The sequence below is a fragment of the Geotrypetes seraphini genome, chromosome 4, assembly GCF_902459505.1.
Source record: "Geotrypetes seraphini chromosome 4, aGeoSer1.1, whole genome shotgun sequence".
Taxonomy (NCBI): domain Eukaryota; kingdom Metazoa; phylum Chordata; class Amphibia; order Gymnophiona; family Dermophiidae; genus Geotrypetes; species Geotrypetes seraphini.
The window spans coordinates 48,938,640-48,955,356 of NC_047087.1; the positions used below are offsets into that span (position 1 = coordinate 48,938,640).

At 42.8% G+C, this 16,717-nt stretch overlaps 1 protein-coding gene across 3 annotated transcripts in view; it reads right to left on the minus strand.

Annotated features, from left to right (window-relative positions):
- C4H16orf87 (chromosome 4 C16orf87 homolog) overlaps nt 1–16,717 on the minus strand; it is a 43,681-nt gene extending 26,964 nt beyond the window's left edge. The window contains exons 1-2 of one of the 3 annotated variants that reach the window (XM_033942135.1): nt 16,489–16,699; nt 11,745–11,778 (exon numbers count right to left, since the gene is read on the minus strand). In XM_033942135.1, coding sequence (XP_033798026.1) covers nt 11,745–11,747 — 3 coding nt within the window. In that variant the 5' untranslated portion in view covers nt 11,748–11,778; nt 16,489–16,699. Of the gene's footprint in view, nt 1–11,744; nt 11,779–16,488 lie in introns of all 3 variants that reach the window. The other 2 variants (XM_033942134.1, XM_033942133.1) reach the window with 2 other exon arrangements.

A 16,717-nucleotide genomic window follows, 5' to 3' on the forward strand; every position in this document is an offset into this window, starting at 1 on the left:
AGCCCTTTATAACATGATGGTGCTACCACAATGGACTTATATTCTACAAATGTTACCAATCATGTTGTCTACAAAACACTTAGCGCTCCATAGGTCTCACTTATCTAAATTCTTGTGGCAGGGTAAACGAGCGAGGATAGCCTTGGCCAAGCTAACGCTGCCGCTCACTAAAGGGGGGTTAGGTTTATTGTGTATAGCTAGACTTAATCTCGCTTGTCAGCTACGTCACATTCATGATTGGTTTTGTAATACTACAGATTTCTCTTTACCTGTGATTGAATGTTTCTTTTTTCAGCCCTTCCATTTTAGCTATCTTCTACATACGTCCAGATTGCCAGATATACCCCAGTTGCTGTCTCACCCGCTTCTGCCTGCAATGCGTAAAGCCTGGAAATTGTTTTGCAAGACAATTGGGACTAACTCGCACATTACACCTTACCTGCCCATAGTGGGTAATGGGGACTTCCTACCTGGTTTGGATTCTAAAGTGATTAGACGTTGGTCCCGTGCAGGCCTCACCTATGTGTTTCAGACTCTACAACCTACTGGTTCTCCATTATCCTTTAGTGATCTGCAAGAGAAATATCACCTATTGCCCACGGATTGGTTGGCCTACCGACAGCTCCAACATTACTTGCACGCTTTGTCTCCAGCGGGGCTCTGTGAGGAGATTCAGGACAACTTTCAAGAAGCCCTTTCTCTTACAGCACAAGAGTCCGTACCACTTCGTTTCTATCATAAGTGGCTACAGGAGCGTGCTGATGAATTGGACTTTTCTTCTTTGGCTCGGAAATGGACTGTGGATCTTCAATTGCCTATATCGGCTGATGTAATCAGAAAGGGCCTACGTGCTGATAAGACCGCTACCATCTCTGCTGTAGAGAGAGATCGGAATTATAAGTTCCTCCTACGAGCCTTCTATACACCAAAGAGGACACATGTAATGGGACTTAGTGTGGGGCATTGCTGTGGTAAATGCGCCTGTCCTATGGCCTCGTTTGGACACATGTTCTGGTCCTGCCCCATGATATCTTCTTTTTGGATACAAGTGGTGACTTGGGTAGGACGACTCTGGAATTGCTCTTGGAGACTGCACCCCAGTTTCCTTTTCACTATGCAGATTCGATTTCACCCGCCCACACCAGGCTGTGCAGCCTTTATCCGAAAAACTGTACTGCTGGGACGGAAATGCATATTATTGCAATGGCTATCGCCACAACCCCCTGATATCTCGCAATGGAGAGCATTAATGCTACAACAAATGATGTTGGAGCTCCGTGAGATTGTGGACTTGTCGTCCAAACCTGGACGTCTGTATTATCAATGCTGGTACCTATTTAGTTTGACTTTTACTGCTTATGTTCAATCTCAAATTTGGAATGTTTGAGTTCCTTAGTTACTTTTTTCATGTTCTTTTGATTCCACCGCTGCTGCCGGGGTGGAGGGGGTGGGAGGGAGGGTGGGGGGTTTGGTTCGGTGGGTGGGGATTGGCTTTATGGTATGTTTTGAAAACCATTTTGCTGTGAATGTTGTTATTCTAGTACTGTTTAATAAAAATGATTCAACATAAAAGAGCAAGAACTATAGGCCAAGTTTTAATAAATCAAAAAACTGGTTTGAGGAAACTTAGGACCGTGGGTAAACATGTGAAATGTGGCCGTTGTCAATGGTGTATCAACACCATTGAAGGAGAGACATGGATAGATCCCCAAACGAAGCGGATTATAACATCTTCGGCGAATACGAATTGTCAGACAGCAGGGGTTGTATATATTTTGGTATGCCCCTGTAATTTAGTCTATGTGGGTTGTACTTCAAGACCTATCCATATTCGTCTAAACGAACATAAATCGCGCATAAAAACAAAGACAATGCAAGCACTCATGGTCGAACACTGTATAACCTCAGGACATGAAGCGAGTCAGCTAAAATGGAGAGTGATTGATCAGATAAATGTTGGAGGGAGGGTAGGTTAAACGTGAATATAGAAGAATGCTTGAATTATAAAGAACAGCGCTGGATCTATGCGTTGAACACGGTTATTCCACACGGGTTAAATTTAGAACTGGAGTGGACATCTTTGATTTATTATGCTGATTTGAATGGGTGAAGGATCCTTCACAGTCTTTTGAATAAAGTTGTGTGATACTGTAAGGGGCTATGCTCTGACGTCCAGCTCCCACGTCATTAAGTGGGCGTGGCCTCAGAGCCGGCCCGACATATTAAAATGGAAGAACGCTGTCGGCTCCTCTGTAAAACAATCGAGGAGGTCGATAGCATAAGAGGTAAGAGAGTTGGTTGTTTTAAACTAGTCTGATATATCTTGAAAGGTTAGATATTTCAGCTGTTCTCAAACAAGAGTTATTGAAAGCTTGTCTTAATCTCTTTTAGGGGTGGTGCCTTGATAAAGCAGTTCCCGCGAAACATGTCGGCTATGTCACCCTGCTTGATATAAGACATCTCTAAAAAGAGACAATGCAGCTACATATAAGCTAAGTGAAATGAAATTAAATTATAAACTATAGAAAAATTATAAGTATTTAAAGTATTTAAAGCTCTTGATAGAAGCTAAAATGGAAAATTAGACCCAGTGACGATTTGCCACGTAAAGCTCAGGACAGTGATAAGTTTGAGTTCTGAGTGGTGACGCTGAGGGCCTAAGAAATATCTTTAAAGGTCGCTAGTTGAAATAAGGAAGAAGAGGTTCTTATACATGGGAATCGGTAGCACAAAGTGAAAACTAAGGAAAGCTACACACATGGAAGTAACTTCTGTTTATCTATAAAACACCAAAATAGAAATGCAACTCCTACAAATTTTTTACCTTAAAATTATCATATATACTCATATACAGGTCACAAATTTTATAACCAATTTAAAAGGGCCAAAATCAGGGAGGTGACCTATACGCAAATCTATACAAGGGTACAGCATTTCCCTTCCCTACCCACCTACACTGGGTCCAGATCTCCCCTTCCTCTCCCTAACAAATGCATCATGGGAACTCTATGGAAAGAGTGTGCCCTCTTTCTGCAGAGCTCCAGTGATGCATTTCCTGTCAAAGAGAGGAAAGGATAATGCATCGCATGAGCATGGGTCTGTACAGAAAGGCCCTGCGCCAGCCCAGTGGCATAGCAAAGGTAGGTAGATGGCGCCCCACCTTGCCCTCCTCTCTGCCCCCCCAGCACTTGTGCCCTCCCTCCCCCCATACCTCTTTAAATCTTTGCCAGAATGAGCAGCTCCTTCGACCTGCTGCTTGTGCCAGCATAGGCTTTCCCTCAGATGTCACTTCCTGGCTCCACAACCCAGAAGTGATTTCAGAGGGTTGCCAGGCTGGCGCTAGCAGCAGGCTGAAAACATTGTTCACGCTGGCAAGGATTTAAAGAGGTGGGGGTGGAGAGGTGCCGGTGCCCCCACCAAGACAGTGCCTGGGGTGGTCCCCCCCCCCCCCCCGCCCCCCGCCTAGGCCACTAAACCAGCTCACAAGTCTACAGTGCTAGAAGAGGCGAGTGGCACAGGAGGTTAAAGATGGAGTGGAGGAGTGGACTAGGGGTTAGAGTAGCTGCCTCAGCACCCCAAGGTTGTAAGTTTGATTCCCAGTGCAGCTCCTTATGACCGGGCAAGTCACTTAATATTTCCACTGCCCCATGTAAACCAGAAAAAAGTGATACATCAAGTTCCATCCCCCTTCACCCTTTTACCTATACATGAATCACCACATGGTCACAGTAATTAAGAGGGAAAATAGGGATATGACCTATATGTGTGAGCAACATACGAGTATGCAAGTATCTATGGTATTTTCACTCTTGCAGAGGTGTACAGTGTTACAGATACTCAAAAAAATACAGAGTTTTTCCTTAAGAGGCTCCCAATAATTTTAAAGGTATTTTCCATAATGCTATATGCATTTACTTTATGTTCCTACTGTTCTAAAACAGCCAACAATGCTTCTAATAAAGTGAAACTTAAATCACCCATCTTGTAAGTTGGAAATATACATAGTAAGTTTAACCTTCAATCCAAGGTTATAAAGCCTGACCAAAAATGAGGCACATTTTCCTTTCCTACGAGTATAGCTTTTGATTTCAAATTTTAACGAATAACATATGTCAATGCACAAAAGTTACAATATTTATTCAATAAGTACTGGGGGGGGGGGGGAGAAACACCACACATCACTTCCCCTAGTGCTCTCACCCCTATTTTTTTGTCTTGTCTTGTATTCTCCACTCAGTTTTTGTACCTTTTCTGTTTTCCTAAGTGACACAAATGTATATACAGTAAAACCTTGGTTTGCGAGCACAATTCGTTGCTGAAGCATGCTCGTAATCCAAAGCACTCGTGTATCAAACGAATTTCCCCATAGAAAATAATGGAAACTCAAGACGATTCGTTCCACAACCCCAAAACTTTAATACAAAATATTGTATGTACTGCTTGCATATCAAGTTAAAATTTAATAAAATGTTTTGCTTGTCTTGCAAAATACTGCAATCCAAGGTTTTGCTGTATTTATTTATGGCAAGCTGTGCTTGATTGTACTAGAAAAGATGCCCAGCAATAGTTCCTGGGGGGTGAAAAACGCCAAATAAACCCCAATTCTTGTTCCCTCAAAAAACCTCAAATAGCTGAAAAATAAACACCTAAGAATAGGACTCTGCAAAGCATGTGTTTCTTAGTCACATTCTCTATAAGTTGTCAGCTATTGATTCTATCTATAGCTTAGTGTCCTGATCCTGTAGCGTACGTATCCCTGCTCCTGAAAACTCTGTGTATGTAACCTTGTAACCCGTTCTGGGCTCCCGGGAAGGACGGGCTATAAAAATGAATTAATAAAATAGAACCCCATTTATGATCCACATATGTACTTTAGAATACTCCAAGTGGTTTTAAACATAGAAAGAAAAACCACACATCTGTTTAAATACACAAGCCCACTATTTTGCAATAATTAGAACTGCTAACCAGAACGCAGGGGGCAAGCAACAGATCCCACTGGCCCATGACAGTTTTGGTCTGGTTTCAGTTTACATAAGAAATCCTTTCAGGGCCCCTCAATAACCATCGTCATCTTACTGAAGCAAGAAGGTGTATGCCGTTGTGTTACATCACCCTGGTGTCAGGTCAAAAGCGCGCTGGGACAAAAGCATGCCCAGACAATTGAGCGCAGTGTGGAGGTGCACGCCGCTCAAAATTACTGTTTTTAGGGCTCCGACGGGGGGGGCGTGGGGGGGAACCCCTCCACTTTACTTAATAGACATTGTGCCGCGTTGTGGGGGCGTTTTGGGGGGTTGTAACCCCCCACATTTTACTGAAAACTTAACTTTTTCCCTGTTTTTAGGGAAAAAGTTAAGTTTACAATAAAATGTGGAGGGTTACAACCCCCCAAACCCCCATAACGCCGGCGCGATGTCTATTAAGTAAAGTGGGGGGGTTCCCCAACAAAACCCCCCGTCGGAGCCCCTAAAAACTGTAATTTTCTTCGGCGCGCGCCTCCGTCTTGCGCTCAGTTGTCGGCGCGCGCCTTTGTCTTTTGCGCCGTTGTCTATGAACCCATCACTCCTTACTGGGCTGGGCACAATGGCTGTGCCAGCAATGATAAACCAGGTGATTGGCAGGTGTAAACGGGCATGCCTACGTGTCAGACTGATGGACCATCTAGCCCAGTATCTTGCTTCCAACAGTAGCCAATCCATATCACAAGTACCTGGCGTGTAACTATTAGTATTCTATAAGTTATGCACATGCCCTTCCCATGCTGTCCACATGTAAGCCTCTTTGGAGCATCCACAAATTACCTTACAAAGAATGTGTAGTGCAGGGGTCTCAAAGTCCCTCCTTGAGGGCCGCAATCCAGTCGGGTTTTCAGGATTTCCCCAATGAATATGCATTGAAAGCAGTGCATACACATAGATCTCATGCATATTCATTGGGGAAATCCTGAAAACCCGACTGGATTGTGGCCCTCAAGGCGGGACTTTGAGACCCCTGGTGTAGTGCAGTGTTTTTCAACCGCTGTTCCGCAGCACACTAGTGTGCCGCGAGATGTTGCCTGGTGTGCCGCAGGGCCGCCATCAGGGCAGTACTACCAGTCCTGCATTCAGGGGCCCGGAGCTGACAGGGGGCCCGAGGCAGGGGCACCAGTAGCTCGCCAAGGCAAAGTGAGTCGATCACCCAGGACTCACTTTGTCTTGGCGATCTAATCTATCGAGCCGATAAGTCTTCTTCTCCCCGACGTCAATTCTGCAGTCGGAGAGGAAGTTCGGGCCAGCCAATCGCTGCCTGGCTGGGCGGAACTTCCTCTCCAATTGCAGAATTGACGTCAGGGAGAGCATGCGTCGGCGTCGGTTTTGGGGCCTGTTATCCATTGGTGGGTCCTGTTCCCCGATGGCAGCGGCAGTGGCTTGGGGAACGGCAGGGAGAAAGAAAGAAAGGGGGCAGGCAGGGAAACAGAAGGAAAGAAGAGAAACAGAAAAAAAGAAAGAAAGGTCAGGGAGAGAGGAAGAAAAAGTTGGGGGAGGGAATGAGGTGTGGCGGAGAGAAAGCATACAGGCTGATAGAAGGGAAGAAAGATTGGATGCACAGTCAGAAGAAGAAAGTGCAACCAGAAATCACCAGACAAGGTAGGAAAAATGATTTTATTTTAAATTTAGCAAAGTGGAGGCAGTATTACCACAGTTTTCAAAGGAATTTGCCCAAATAACTTAATAGTTAACTGGGTAAATTCCCAGAGATGAAAACTTCCCTTCACTTACTATGCACAGTTCTGAATTTATATCTGCTGTCTATATTTTACAATATGGTCACCTTTTACTAAACTGCAATAGTGGTTTTTAGCGCAGGGAGCCTATGAGTGTCAAGAGCAGCGCTGGGCATTCAGCGCAGCTCCCTGAGCTAAAAACTGCTATTGTGGTTTAATAAAAAGGATGGAGGGTATATTTGTCTATTTTTGTATGCTATAAAAACCAAATACAGAGAGAGACTGAGAGCTGTTGACGAAGAGCTACGTGTGTGTCTTTCTTCGATTCCAGCCAGAATATCAGCTTTGTGTTCAGCCAAACAGGCCCAGGTTTCGCACTGAATAAAGTATTTTATAATTTTTCACTATTCTGTTTACTTAATATTTCATAATAAAGTAATTATAAAATACTTTCTTTGTGTTTATTTGATTCCTATTCAAGAGAATTACTTTATATATAGTCAATATAGGCACAGAGTTAAATTTTTTAACATTTTCTAATGGTGGTGTGCCTCGTGATTTTTTTCATGAAACAAGTGTGCCTTTGCCCAAAAAAGGTTGAAAAACACTGGTGTAGTGCATGTAGAAAGGAATTTGTCAAATAGGTAGGTTTTCAGACTTTTCCTGAAGGTGTAGTAGTTTAGTTCTGTACTTGTGGGTGATGGAAGGGTGTTCCATGTTCTTGTGGCGATGAACGTGAAGAGGGTGTTGAATATTCGTGTGTTCACTCTGATGCCCCTCGATATCTGTCCTCTCTTCTTATATACCTCCCAGAGAACTCCATTCCTCAGATAAGCCACTCTTAACTGTACCCTTCTCTGCCAACCGCAATTCCAGACTTGGTTCCTTTCATCTAGCTGCCCCCTAGGCCTGGAATAAATTACCCAAGTTTGTCCACCAAGACCCTTCCCTTGTTTAAAAGCAGACTGAAACCCCATCTTTCTGATATAACCTTCAATCCTCAACCCTATTCCTTTGACCTCCAACCCAGCCAGCTGATTAACCGTTCCCTTTAATTGTATCCATGACATCCTGTTTGTCTGTCTTGGATGTTTAGATTGTAAGCTCTTTCAAGCAGGGACTGTCTCCTTTGTGACTCTGTACAGTGCTGCGTACGTCTGGTAGCGCTATAGAAATAATTAGTAGTAGTAGTGAATGCACATAGATACGTTACAGGCCCTTCACATGCTTTGTACAAGTCACCAGGAAAGTTAATTGGATTCACCCCACATTACTCAGAGTGTTTGTGATGGAGAAAACTTTCCACCTGGGCTCTGAAAACTTTCCTCCCCAGGAAGAGGGCCAGGAGAGAAGTTACTGTTTGGAGGGTTTTGGGATGAGAGCTGGCCGATGGACTCCCTTACACTTAGCATTATAAAATTGACTATTAAGTTATTCGCTGTGATGATGCAAGCTAAGCATGATTTCTATAAAGGCAGTTCTGCATAGAATGGTTTTTACAGAATACTAGCCTAAGACATTTTGGTGCCTAACTTTAGACGAGAGAATTTACACTCGACAGTTGTGTGTGGAAATGGAAGCATTCGATAGCTTAACCCTTTAATTGGCAGATGGTGAAACGGCTGCTTTATGCAACTTGATGTTGAGCGAGAGCAACAGTGCCAAGCAGCAGGAGTTTGGAGATCCCATAAGAGCCACAGAAGACACATGGGGGCTCATAATCAAGAGAAAAACGTCCAAAAACCGGCCTAAGTTGGCACTTGAACGAACACTGTCCAAATACGTACAACTGCCGATAATAAAAACGGGTTTTAGACGTATTTCTATACGACCTAGGCCTTCATAGTGCCGCTGAACGATTAAAGCTAAATGGGGCGTTTCAGGAGGAGTGTCGAGGGAGGGAGTTGGGCCGGTTTAGACTTAGTCGTACAGCATGTATAACCAAAAGTTATACAGCCCAGGATCGACGGAACTTGGACGTTGCGACTTAGACCGTTTAAAACATGGTCTAAGTCACAAAAACTCACCTAAAGTCACCAGATAAGCACTGCAAACACATAAAACAGACCCCCCCCACCCCATAAAAATCGTAATCACACCTTTAAAATTCAGCCTCCAAACATCATCATCTGGCAGCCTGGCATAGAAAAGCCTAGTCGTCCAGCACAGAGGCGGCTTAAACTGTCTTGGGGGTGGGTTAGGGACTCATGGAGAGGAGGATCCATGCCCATAAGTCCCTGTAATCACTGCATTGATACTTAAACATGTGCACTCCCCTATACACCCCCAAAACCCTTTTTTACTGGCATATAAGTGGCTCCTGCAGCCATAAGGGCTATTAGGGTGGTAGATAAGTGGGTCTAGGGGTTTCTGGAGGTGGTCTGGGGGGGCTCACCGTGACCTATAAGGGAGCTGTAGGGAGGAGAAGGCATGGCACCCTTTTTGTGAAGTTCATAGCAGTGCCTGTAAGGTACCCCACTATTTAGGTGCCATGTCTGGGTGCTCAGTCCATCACTTTGCAGACCCCTCCCACGTCTAACAGGACTTGTTCTAGGCATTTTTGACTTGGACGAAAAGTTGGACGGAAATGTGGTATAAAAATGGACGATTTAGTGACTTGGACGATCAGATTGGCAGGACGTATAATTAAACGATTTTAGAAAAAAAAAATTTGGACATATTTTGCAAAAATGTGTCCTAGGCTGTTTTTTTTACTTTGGACGACTTGCGACTTAGACGAAAACGGACTTAGACGTTCTTTTCGATTATGCCCCTCATGTTGCTTCTGAGCAACAATGCCAAATAAAGGGTTAAATCCTGGGAACGCCCATGACCCTCCTATGATCACACCGCCTTTGGAGTTGCACGCAAGAGAAATTATAAATGAGAAAACTGACTGAGATAAACAACAATCTCAAGAGTGTGATGCTACTTTTAAATATGCTCAGAGAAGTGAAACTCTGAAGAGGGGGGAGAACCCCCTCTTGGGACAAGAGTTTACCGTCCAGTCATAGCATACTCATATTGAATAGGTCACTCTCTGAGATGTGACTGACACTTAAGCAAGCTTTAGTAACAGGTTTAATTGAGGAGTTGGTTTGGTTTTTTTGTTTTTTTAATGCCAATGAGGTTCCCTTACCCCTTAATAACCTATCGCTGACTTTATATAAGATGTAAGTGGGTTTCTCAGGCTTTTTCCTACTTCTTATTTTTAACCACAGCAAAGAGTTGGCTTTGCTTGAGACTCAGTCATCACTGTTTTAAAATGCATATGCTACATGGCATACCTTATGGTGACTCTTTATATGCACATCTTAAGTGTCAGTCACATCTCAAAGAGTGACCTATTCAATATTGAGTATACTATGACCGGATGGTAAACTCTTGTCCCAAGAGGGGGTTCGCCCCCTCTTCAGAGTTTCACTTCTCTGAGCATATTTAAAAGTAGCATCACACTCTTGAGATTGTTGTTTATCTCAAGTCAGTTTTCTCATTTACAACAAAGACTTTACTGACTTTCCATAAAGTACACTATCCCTGGTTTTTGTTAGAAACACAAGAGAAGTTAGGCAGTCGCAGGCCAATATTCAAAACCTAAACCTAGGCCGCACACGTGTTCAAAGGGAATGAATGAAGGGAAGAGCATGGGCGCTGAAGATCAGTGCAAATCAGAGCTGTGGAGTCAGAGTCGAGGAGTCGGAGGAAATTTCGGGTACCTGGAGTCAGAGTCAGAGTCAGAAGTACAAAAAACTGAGGAGTCGGAGTCAGAACATTTATCTACCGACTCCATTTTTGAACTTGGCATACCACTCACGAGCGATTCTTTCAGCTATAGCACCCACTATATACACAGCACAAATGTTGCGAGCAGCTTCTGCGGCCTTAGAACCTTGATTAAAAGCAAAAAGAAGGTGGTGTCGAAAATGCTCATTTCTCTCAACTTGACATTCCATTTTAACGATCTGAAAATTAACCAGTGCTGTGGAGTCGGAGTCGGAGGAAATTTCGGGTACCTGGAGTCGGAGTCAGAGTCTGAAGTACAAAAAACTGAGGAGTCGGAGTATTTATCTACCGACTCCACAGCCCTGGTGCAAATAGCATGTAAATGCAGATCAAACAAGCTACTTATGCATGCCCTCTTAATGCTCAGAAATAGTGCCCTTAAAAAAACACACACAACTCTGCCCTACCACAAAAAAACCTAACAGCACCTCAGAACCAGCATTAGGATAGGATGCGTTTTAACAGCTGAAGCTTATGCGTGTGAGTTTTAACAGCCGCACCTTTGGGGGCTTGGCAACAGTTCCTCATCAATGCACTTGAGCAGATGAAATGTTAGTGGGAATGAACTGAACCTTGCTGGGAGATAGTCATGACTGCACAGCTGAAGAGGATAGGTATAAGTTGAAGTGCATTGTGGGACTGTCCTCTTCTCAGCTCCCTGCTCCCCACTTTGACATGCACATGGGAGCTTTGCTTAGGCTCAGCTCTTGTGCATATGAGCCAGGCACATTCCTTCTCCTTACCAAAAAATAACTTCCTAATATTTATCACCAATAGCATGTATATGATTTGCATGCTATTAGTGTAGAACACTGCCACAGGGAAAAGCGCCAAAAAATAACTTACCATTCTCCTGCGCTGTAGAGAACAGCGCAGGACTTCTGAGCATTGGCCTGCTAGTTTACACAACAGGGTCCCGATGCAGAGTTGTAAAGCCACAAGTAGATGTCCGAATCCTTTTAGTACCACAAGTGTAATACCACAGCATGCAAGAAACAAATTACCGTGCATGCAAAGTTTAGGCATGGCAAATGTGGGAGTATGCCAGACACATGCACACAAGATTTTGCATAACCAAACCAAACACAAAAGGTGTCAGCGTACAGCAGTGCTTGTTTTTCTGCGCCTAAATATAAGCCTTACACAAATGAATTGCACTTGAAATGTTTGAGAGACTCTCATTCAGGCGCAGAACAGATGTCGATGTGTATTTTCACTTTCAGTTTTGTTTGGACATTTGCATGTGTGTGTTACTTACCATCTGCTTTACAACTTGAATGAGTTTCCTTCCACTAGACAAAACCAGAACTTAAATGAGACACTGACAAGAAATCCACTCCACAAAAACCTTCTACCTCAGACCCTCATGGAAAAGTTCTCAAGTTGTGCACATCAACAATGGGCAGCATACACTGCATTGCACAAATACCTCAATTAGCTTGCTAGCCTATGTTTTAAAAACAATTTGCATCGTGTGGTCTTCATCATAAAGCATTATAGGGACTTAAAGTTCTCAATATGTATACTTTGGAGGAAAGGGGAGATATGACAGAGACGTTTAAATACCCACATGGCGTAAATGCACACGAGTCGAATCTCTTTCATTTGAAAAGAAGCTCTGGAATGAGAGGGCATAGGAGTAATCTAAAGAAATGCTTTTTTTACAGAAAGGATGGTAGATGTGTAGAACAGTCTCCCGGAAGAGGGGGTGGAGACACTGTGTCTGAATCCTTTTTTTTTTTTTATAATCTTTATTCATTTTACATCTTACAAGTGTAACAACAGATAGCAGTTAAATTGAATTGAATACAACACTTGATTCTCTATCATATTCAATATTAAAACATTAAAATTTTTAACCCATTCCCTCCCAATCCAACTATAAGCTTTGTGTTCACAAAACTCATATACAATATTCTTTATTATTGATCTAAATATTTTATAAAATTATAAAATCCCTCCCTTCTTATTGCATTTATAATGGAAAAATGGTATTTATTCATTACAATATCTTGTCAATGGCCCCCAGATTTTATTAAAATTATAGCTCCCTCTTTGTATTTCAATTGCTCTTTCTATTTTATAGATGCGACATAATGAATTCCACCAGAAGCAATAATTGAGTCTATTCCAGTTCTTCCAATTAAATGTGATTTGTTGCATGGCGACTCCTGTCATGATCAATAAAAGCTTATTATTGTTATACGAAATTTGACTCTGTGCCCTCATTTGATATTTCGAATAGAATTGTATCATAAGATAATGCCACATGGTTTTCCAATAAACAATTTATTTGACCCCAAATAGATTTCCAAAAGGCTAAAATAAAGGGACAATAAAATAATAAATGATCTAGAGTCCCTACTTCGAGATTACAATGCTATCATCTATTAGACTTAGAGCTATTCAACTTTTGTAATCTAACTGGGGTCCAAAAAGCTCTATGTAAGAGAAAAACCCAAGTTTGTCTCATAGATGCGGAGACTATAGATCTCATTCTCCAAAACCAAATCCGTGGCCCTTGAGACGCAGTAATCTAATGCTTAATCTCCATGCTCCAAATATCTCTAAGAATTCAAGGAAGCGTGGGATAGGCACGTGGGATCTCAGGGAGAGGAAGAGATAACGGTTCCTGTGGATAGGCAGACTGCATGGGCCCTTTGGCCTTTATCTGCCATCATGTTTCTATGCGTTTTCCCCACATGAACTAACATCTGCGCACAAATTTTTTGCGCATCGCTCAGCCTGCGGGAACCCAATAGTTGCTTTCTGCATCAGCCACTGGGGCATCAGTCAGTTATGCATGCAGCTGCTAATTACTGCCAATTAGTACTTAAGGCCAGTTATTGGTATTTATTTATTCATTCATTCATTCAATTTTCTATACCATTCTCCCAAGGGAGCCCAGAACAGTTTACATGAATTTTCCCTCTCTTTATAATGTACCTGGGGCAAGGGGGGGGATTAAGTGACTTGCCCAGAGTCACAAGGAGCAGCATGCGTTTGAATCCACCACCTCAGGGTGCTAAGGCTGTAGCTTTGACCAATGCAAACACACTCGCCAATTACTGTAAGTGCCAATTAGCTAATTATGAACATAACTAACCCTATTCTATAACTGGGCACACGTTTGCATTTCCAACTTTAGGCACAATTTATACAACTCTGTGTCATATATAATACTGTACATAAGAAATGCCATACTGGGACTGACCGAAGGTCCATTCCAACAGTGGCCAGCCCAGGTCCCAAGTACCTAGCTAGATCCCAAGTAGTAAAACAGATTTTATGCTGCTTATCCTAGGAATAAGCAGTGGATTTCTCCAAGCCATCTTAATAATGACTTATAGCCTTCTCTTTTAGGAAATTGCACAAACCCTTTTTAAACTCTGCTAGGCTAACTGATTTCACCACATTCTCCAGCAACAAATTCCAGAGTTTAATTATACATTATGTGAAGAAATATTTTTTCTGCTCTGTTTTAAATCTACTACTTAGTAGCTTCATCACATGCCCTAGTCCTAGAATTTTTGGAAAGAGTAAACAAACGATTCATATCTACTTCTTTTAACCCACATAAATTAGCTCAGTCATTTTACACCATAGAGTATTTGTGTGGGATTGGTGGAAACCAGAACATAAGAACAAGAATGCATTATGAAGGCTGTATCTCAAAAAGCCATTTGGCATCAGACCTGGGTACACAAAGGAACATCAGAATACAGTTCTCTTAAGAATAAGGGACCGTGTAACCTTAGAACTGAGACACCCAGCAAGAATTGTAGATCTTGAAGTGCTTTCCTGGAATTAGAATATATGTCGCAACATGCCACCTTTCACCCAGTCTCAAGCTTTTGAATTAACTTTACAGTGTTTAACATTTAGCAAAGAAGTCGTTAAAATCCTGTGAGCCATTATAGTGGCAGTAAATTTCGATTTCTAAATGACGAGCAATGCTTCAAAAACTTTGCATGCAAATGAGGTTCACAGAAATACCATCCAATCCACTATTGGAGAAGGCGAGTGACACATGCACAGAATAGTTCACAAAAAGGGACATAAAATGTGTGCATGCGCCAGGAAAAGTTACTTTGTAAGCATGCAAATCATAAGCATGCCTCATTGTAGGGTATCACAGTTCATATCACAAGCATCATGGGGGAGGGGGCAAAGAACTACCAGCAAACCATGCAAATTTTTTATTTATCCTTACACCATGCAATTGGCAGCCCCAGTCCTGCTGTTATATGGTTTTAATGAAACACGCTCGAGACATGCTTTCAACACACGCATATAGCAAAATATATATGCTTTTTTGGGTGCCCCTCCACCTCTAAGATGCAAGTGTCCCCTACTTTTTCTTTTTTTTTAACTTCCACCTCTCATGCAATCAGCAGCCCCAGACCTAGAAGTATATGCTTTTAACACATGTGATCCAACATTACTGACACCTCCAGACCTGCCAGTAATTTTGGACCGGTAAAGTCGGCGCTTCATTCTGTGCATCTCCCAAAAATGTCTGGGCATCGCCTGGAGTGCTCATTTTAATATTAATGAGCTTGCTGTACTTCATTTCCATACTTTTCTCGGAGGCTGCTACGAGGCACAGAAAAGACTGCGCAGAGCCACTTTGTGCATTGGAAGTTAAAATGTTTGTATGCTAAACCGGATAGAACTGGTTTAGCGCCGAATGTTAAAGGCACAGTAAGTTTAGAGCACCGGGGGGGGGGGGGGGGGGGAAGTCTCAGTTAAATGCAAATAGAGCAATGATGTGACACAAAGCAAACCAGCCTGGTCATAGGCACTTCACAGGTCAGCCCCAACTGCCATCCTGACAAATGCAGAACTTAGAGCAGTGGGAGCATGAATACATTACCTACAATGGAGAAGACAGGTCCAAACAAAAGCTGGGAAGACAATTGTAAGCAAACTGCAGCAGTCAGTTTTAGAGATTCAACAAAGAGCATTTCCACATTTCCAGCATATATAATAAACAGGTCCCACTGCATAAATGACCAGTGGTATGTTACCCATGCCACTGAATATTACTGTAGTATGTGGTGCCACAGTCACACCTTTTAGTCAATCTAACCCAGTATGAACGGAATAGAGCAGTCTCCTTGAGCAGCAGTCACAGAGACTGAACAGCTCAGGCATTAATCATAAAGCTGGAAGTTGAACAAGAAAGTCTGCCAATGTCAAAGATAACTTTTCTCCAAATATAGCAGTGAATGTGTATGTTGACCAAATTGTCATCCACACAGAACTTTCGACCATGTATTATCTCTAGGGGAAGCATATGTATGTATCCAGGCAAAAATAAATGCAGATAGCTTGTCAGCGTGTTATCATTGTCATTTGGGAAATTTGTCATGCCCTACGAATTTTACAGCATTTTCCTGTAAAAGTCATTACAAAAATAAAGAAAACCCTATGTTCTCTCTCATTACTAAAAGGCAATGCGCCGAGTTGGAGACTAAGATCCATCCGTAGGATATTAACAAAACTTAGACAAAAGTGGCACAGAACGTTAAAAAAAAATATATATAATGAACTGCAAGATCACACAATCACCCGAAAGAAAAGCAAAAAATAACCCTTGGCAGCCAATGCATCATTGTGAAATCTTTTCCTTTTGTAATATTGCTGCTTAACTGAAAGTAATAGATCAGAAATAATCCACAGCTGAATTGTGTGAAGGACTCCAACGTGTCCAATTCTGCATTCGTAGAGCCAGACCTACTGAACTATACTGCAAATGAGAGACCTTTGAAATAACACTACATTTGAACTCTATCATAGCCATAAAATAAGCTTATGCAAAATTAAGACACTCGGCGTCGGACCTAAATATTCCCAAATTTAACAGGGTCACACGATCTCCGAAGTTAGGATTAGCAGACAAGGACATCCCCTAGTTACTGGCACACACTAGTCCCTCTAGGCATTCCAGTGATACGGCAATAAGAGCAGGGATTGCAGCGGGAGAGGAAAGTCGTCACCTGTTGATCGCACTCCGGGCACGATTTGGTGGCCATCTTCACTTTCTTGCTTTTACTTGCAGACATGCTCTTTCTCCCCTCCCCGCCCCAGGTCCCTTGGCGCGTGGGCGCGCAGCCAGCCGCCGCGCGCCCCCACGACTCACTGCTCCCGCCAGTCCCGACCTCCTTGCAAGAGAAAGCTCCGAGGCGCCCCAGTCGCGCTGCGGCAACAGCGGCCGCAAGGACCACC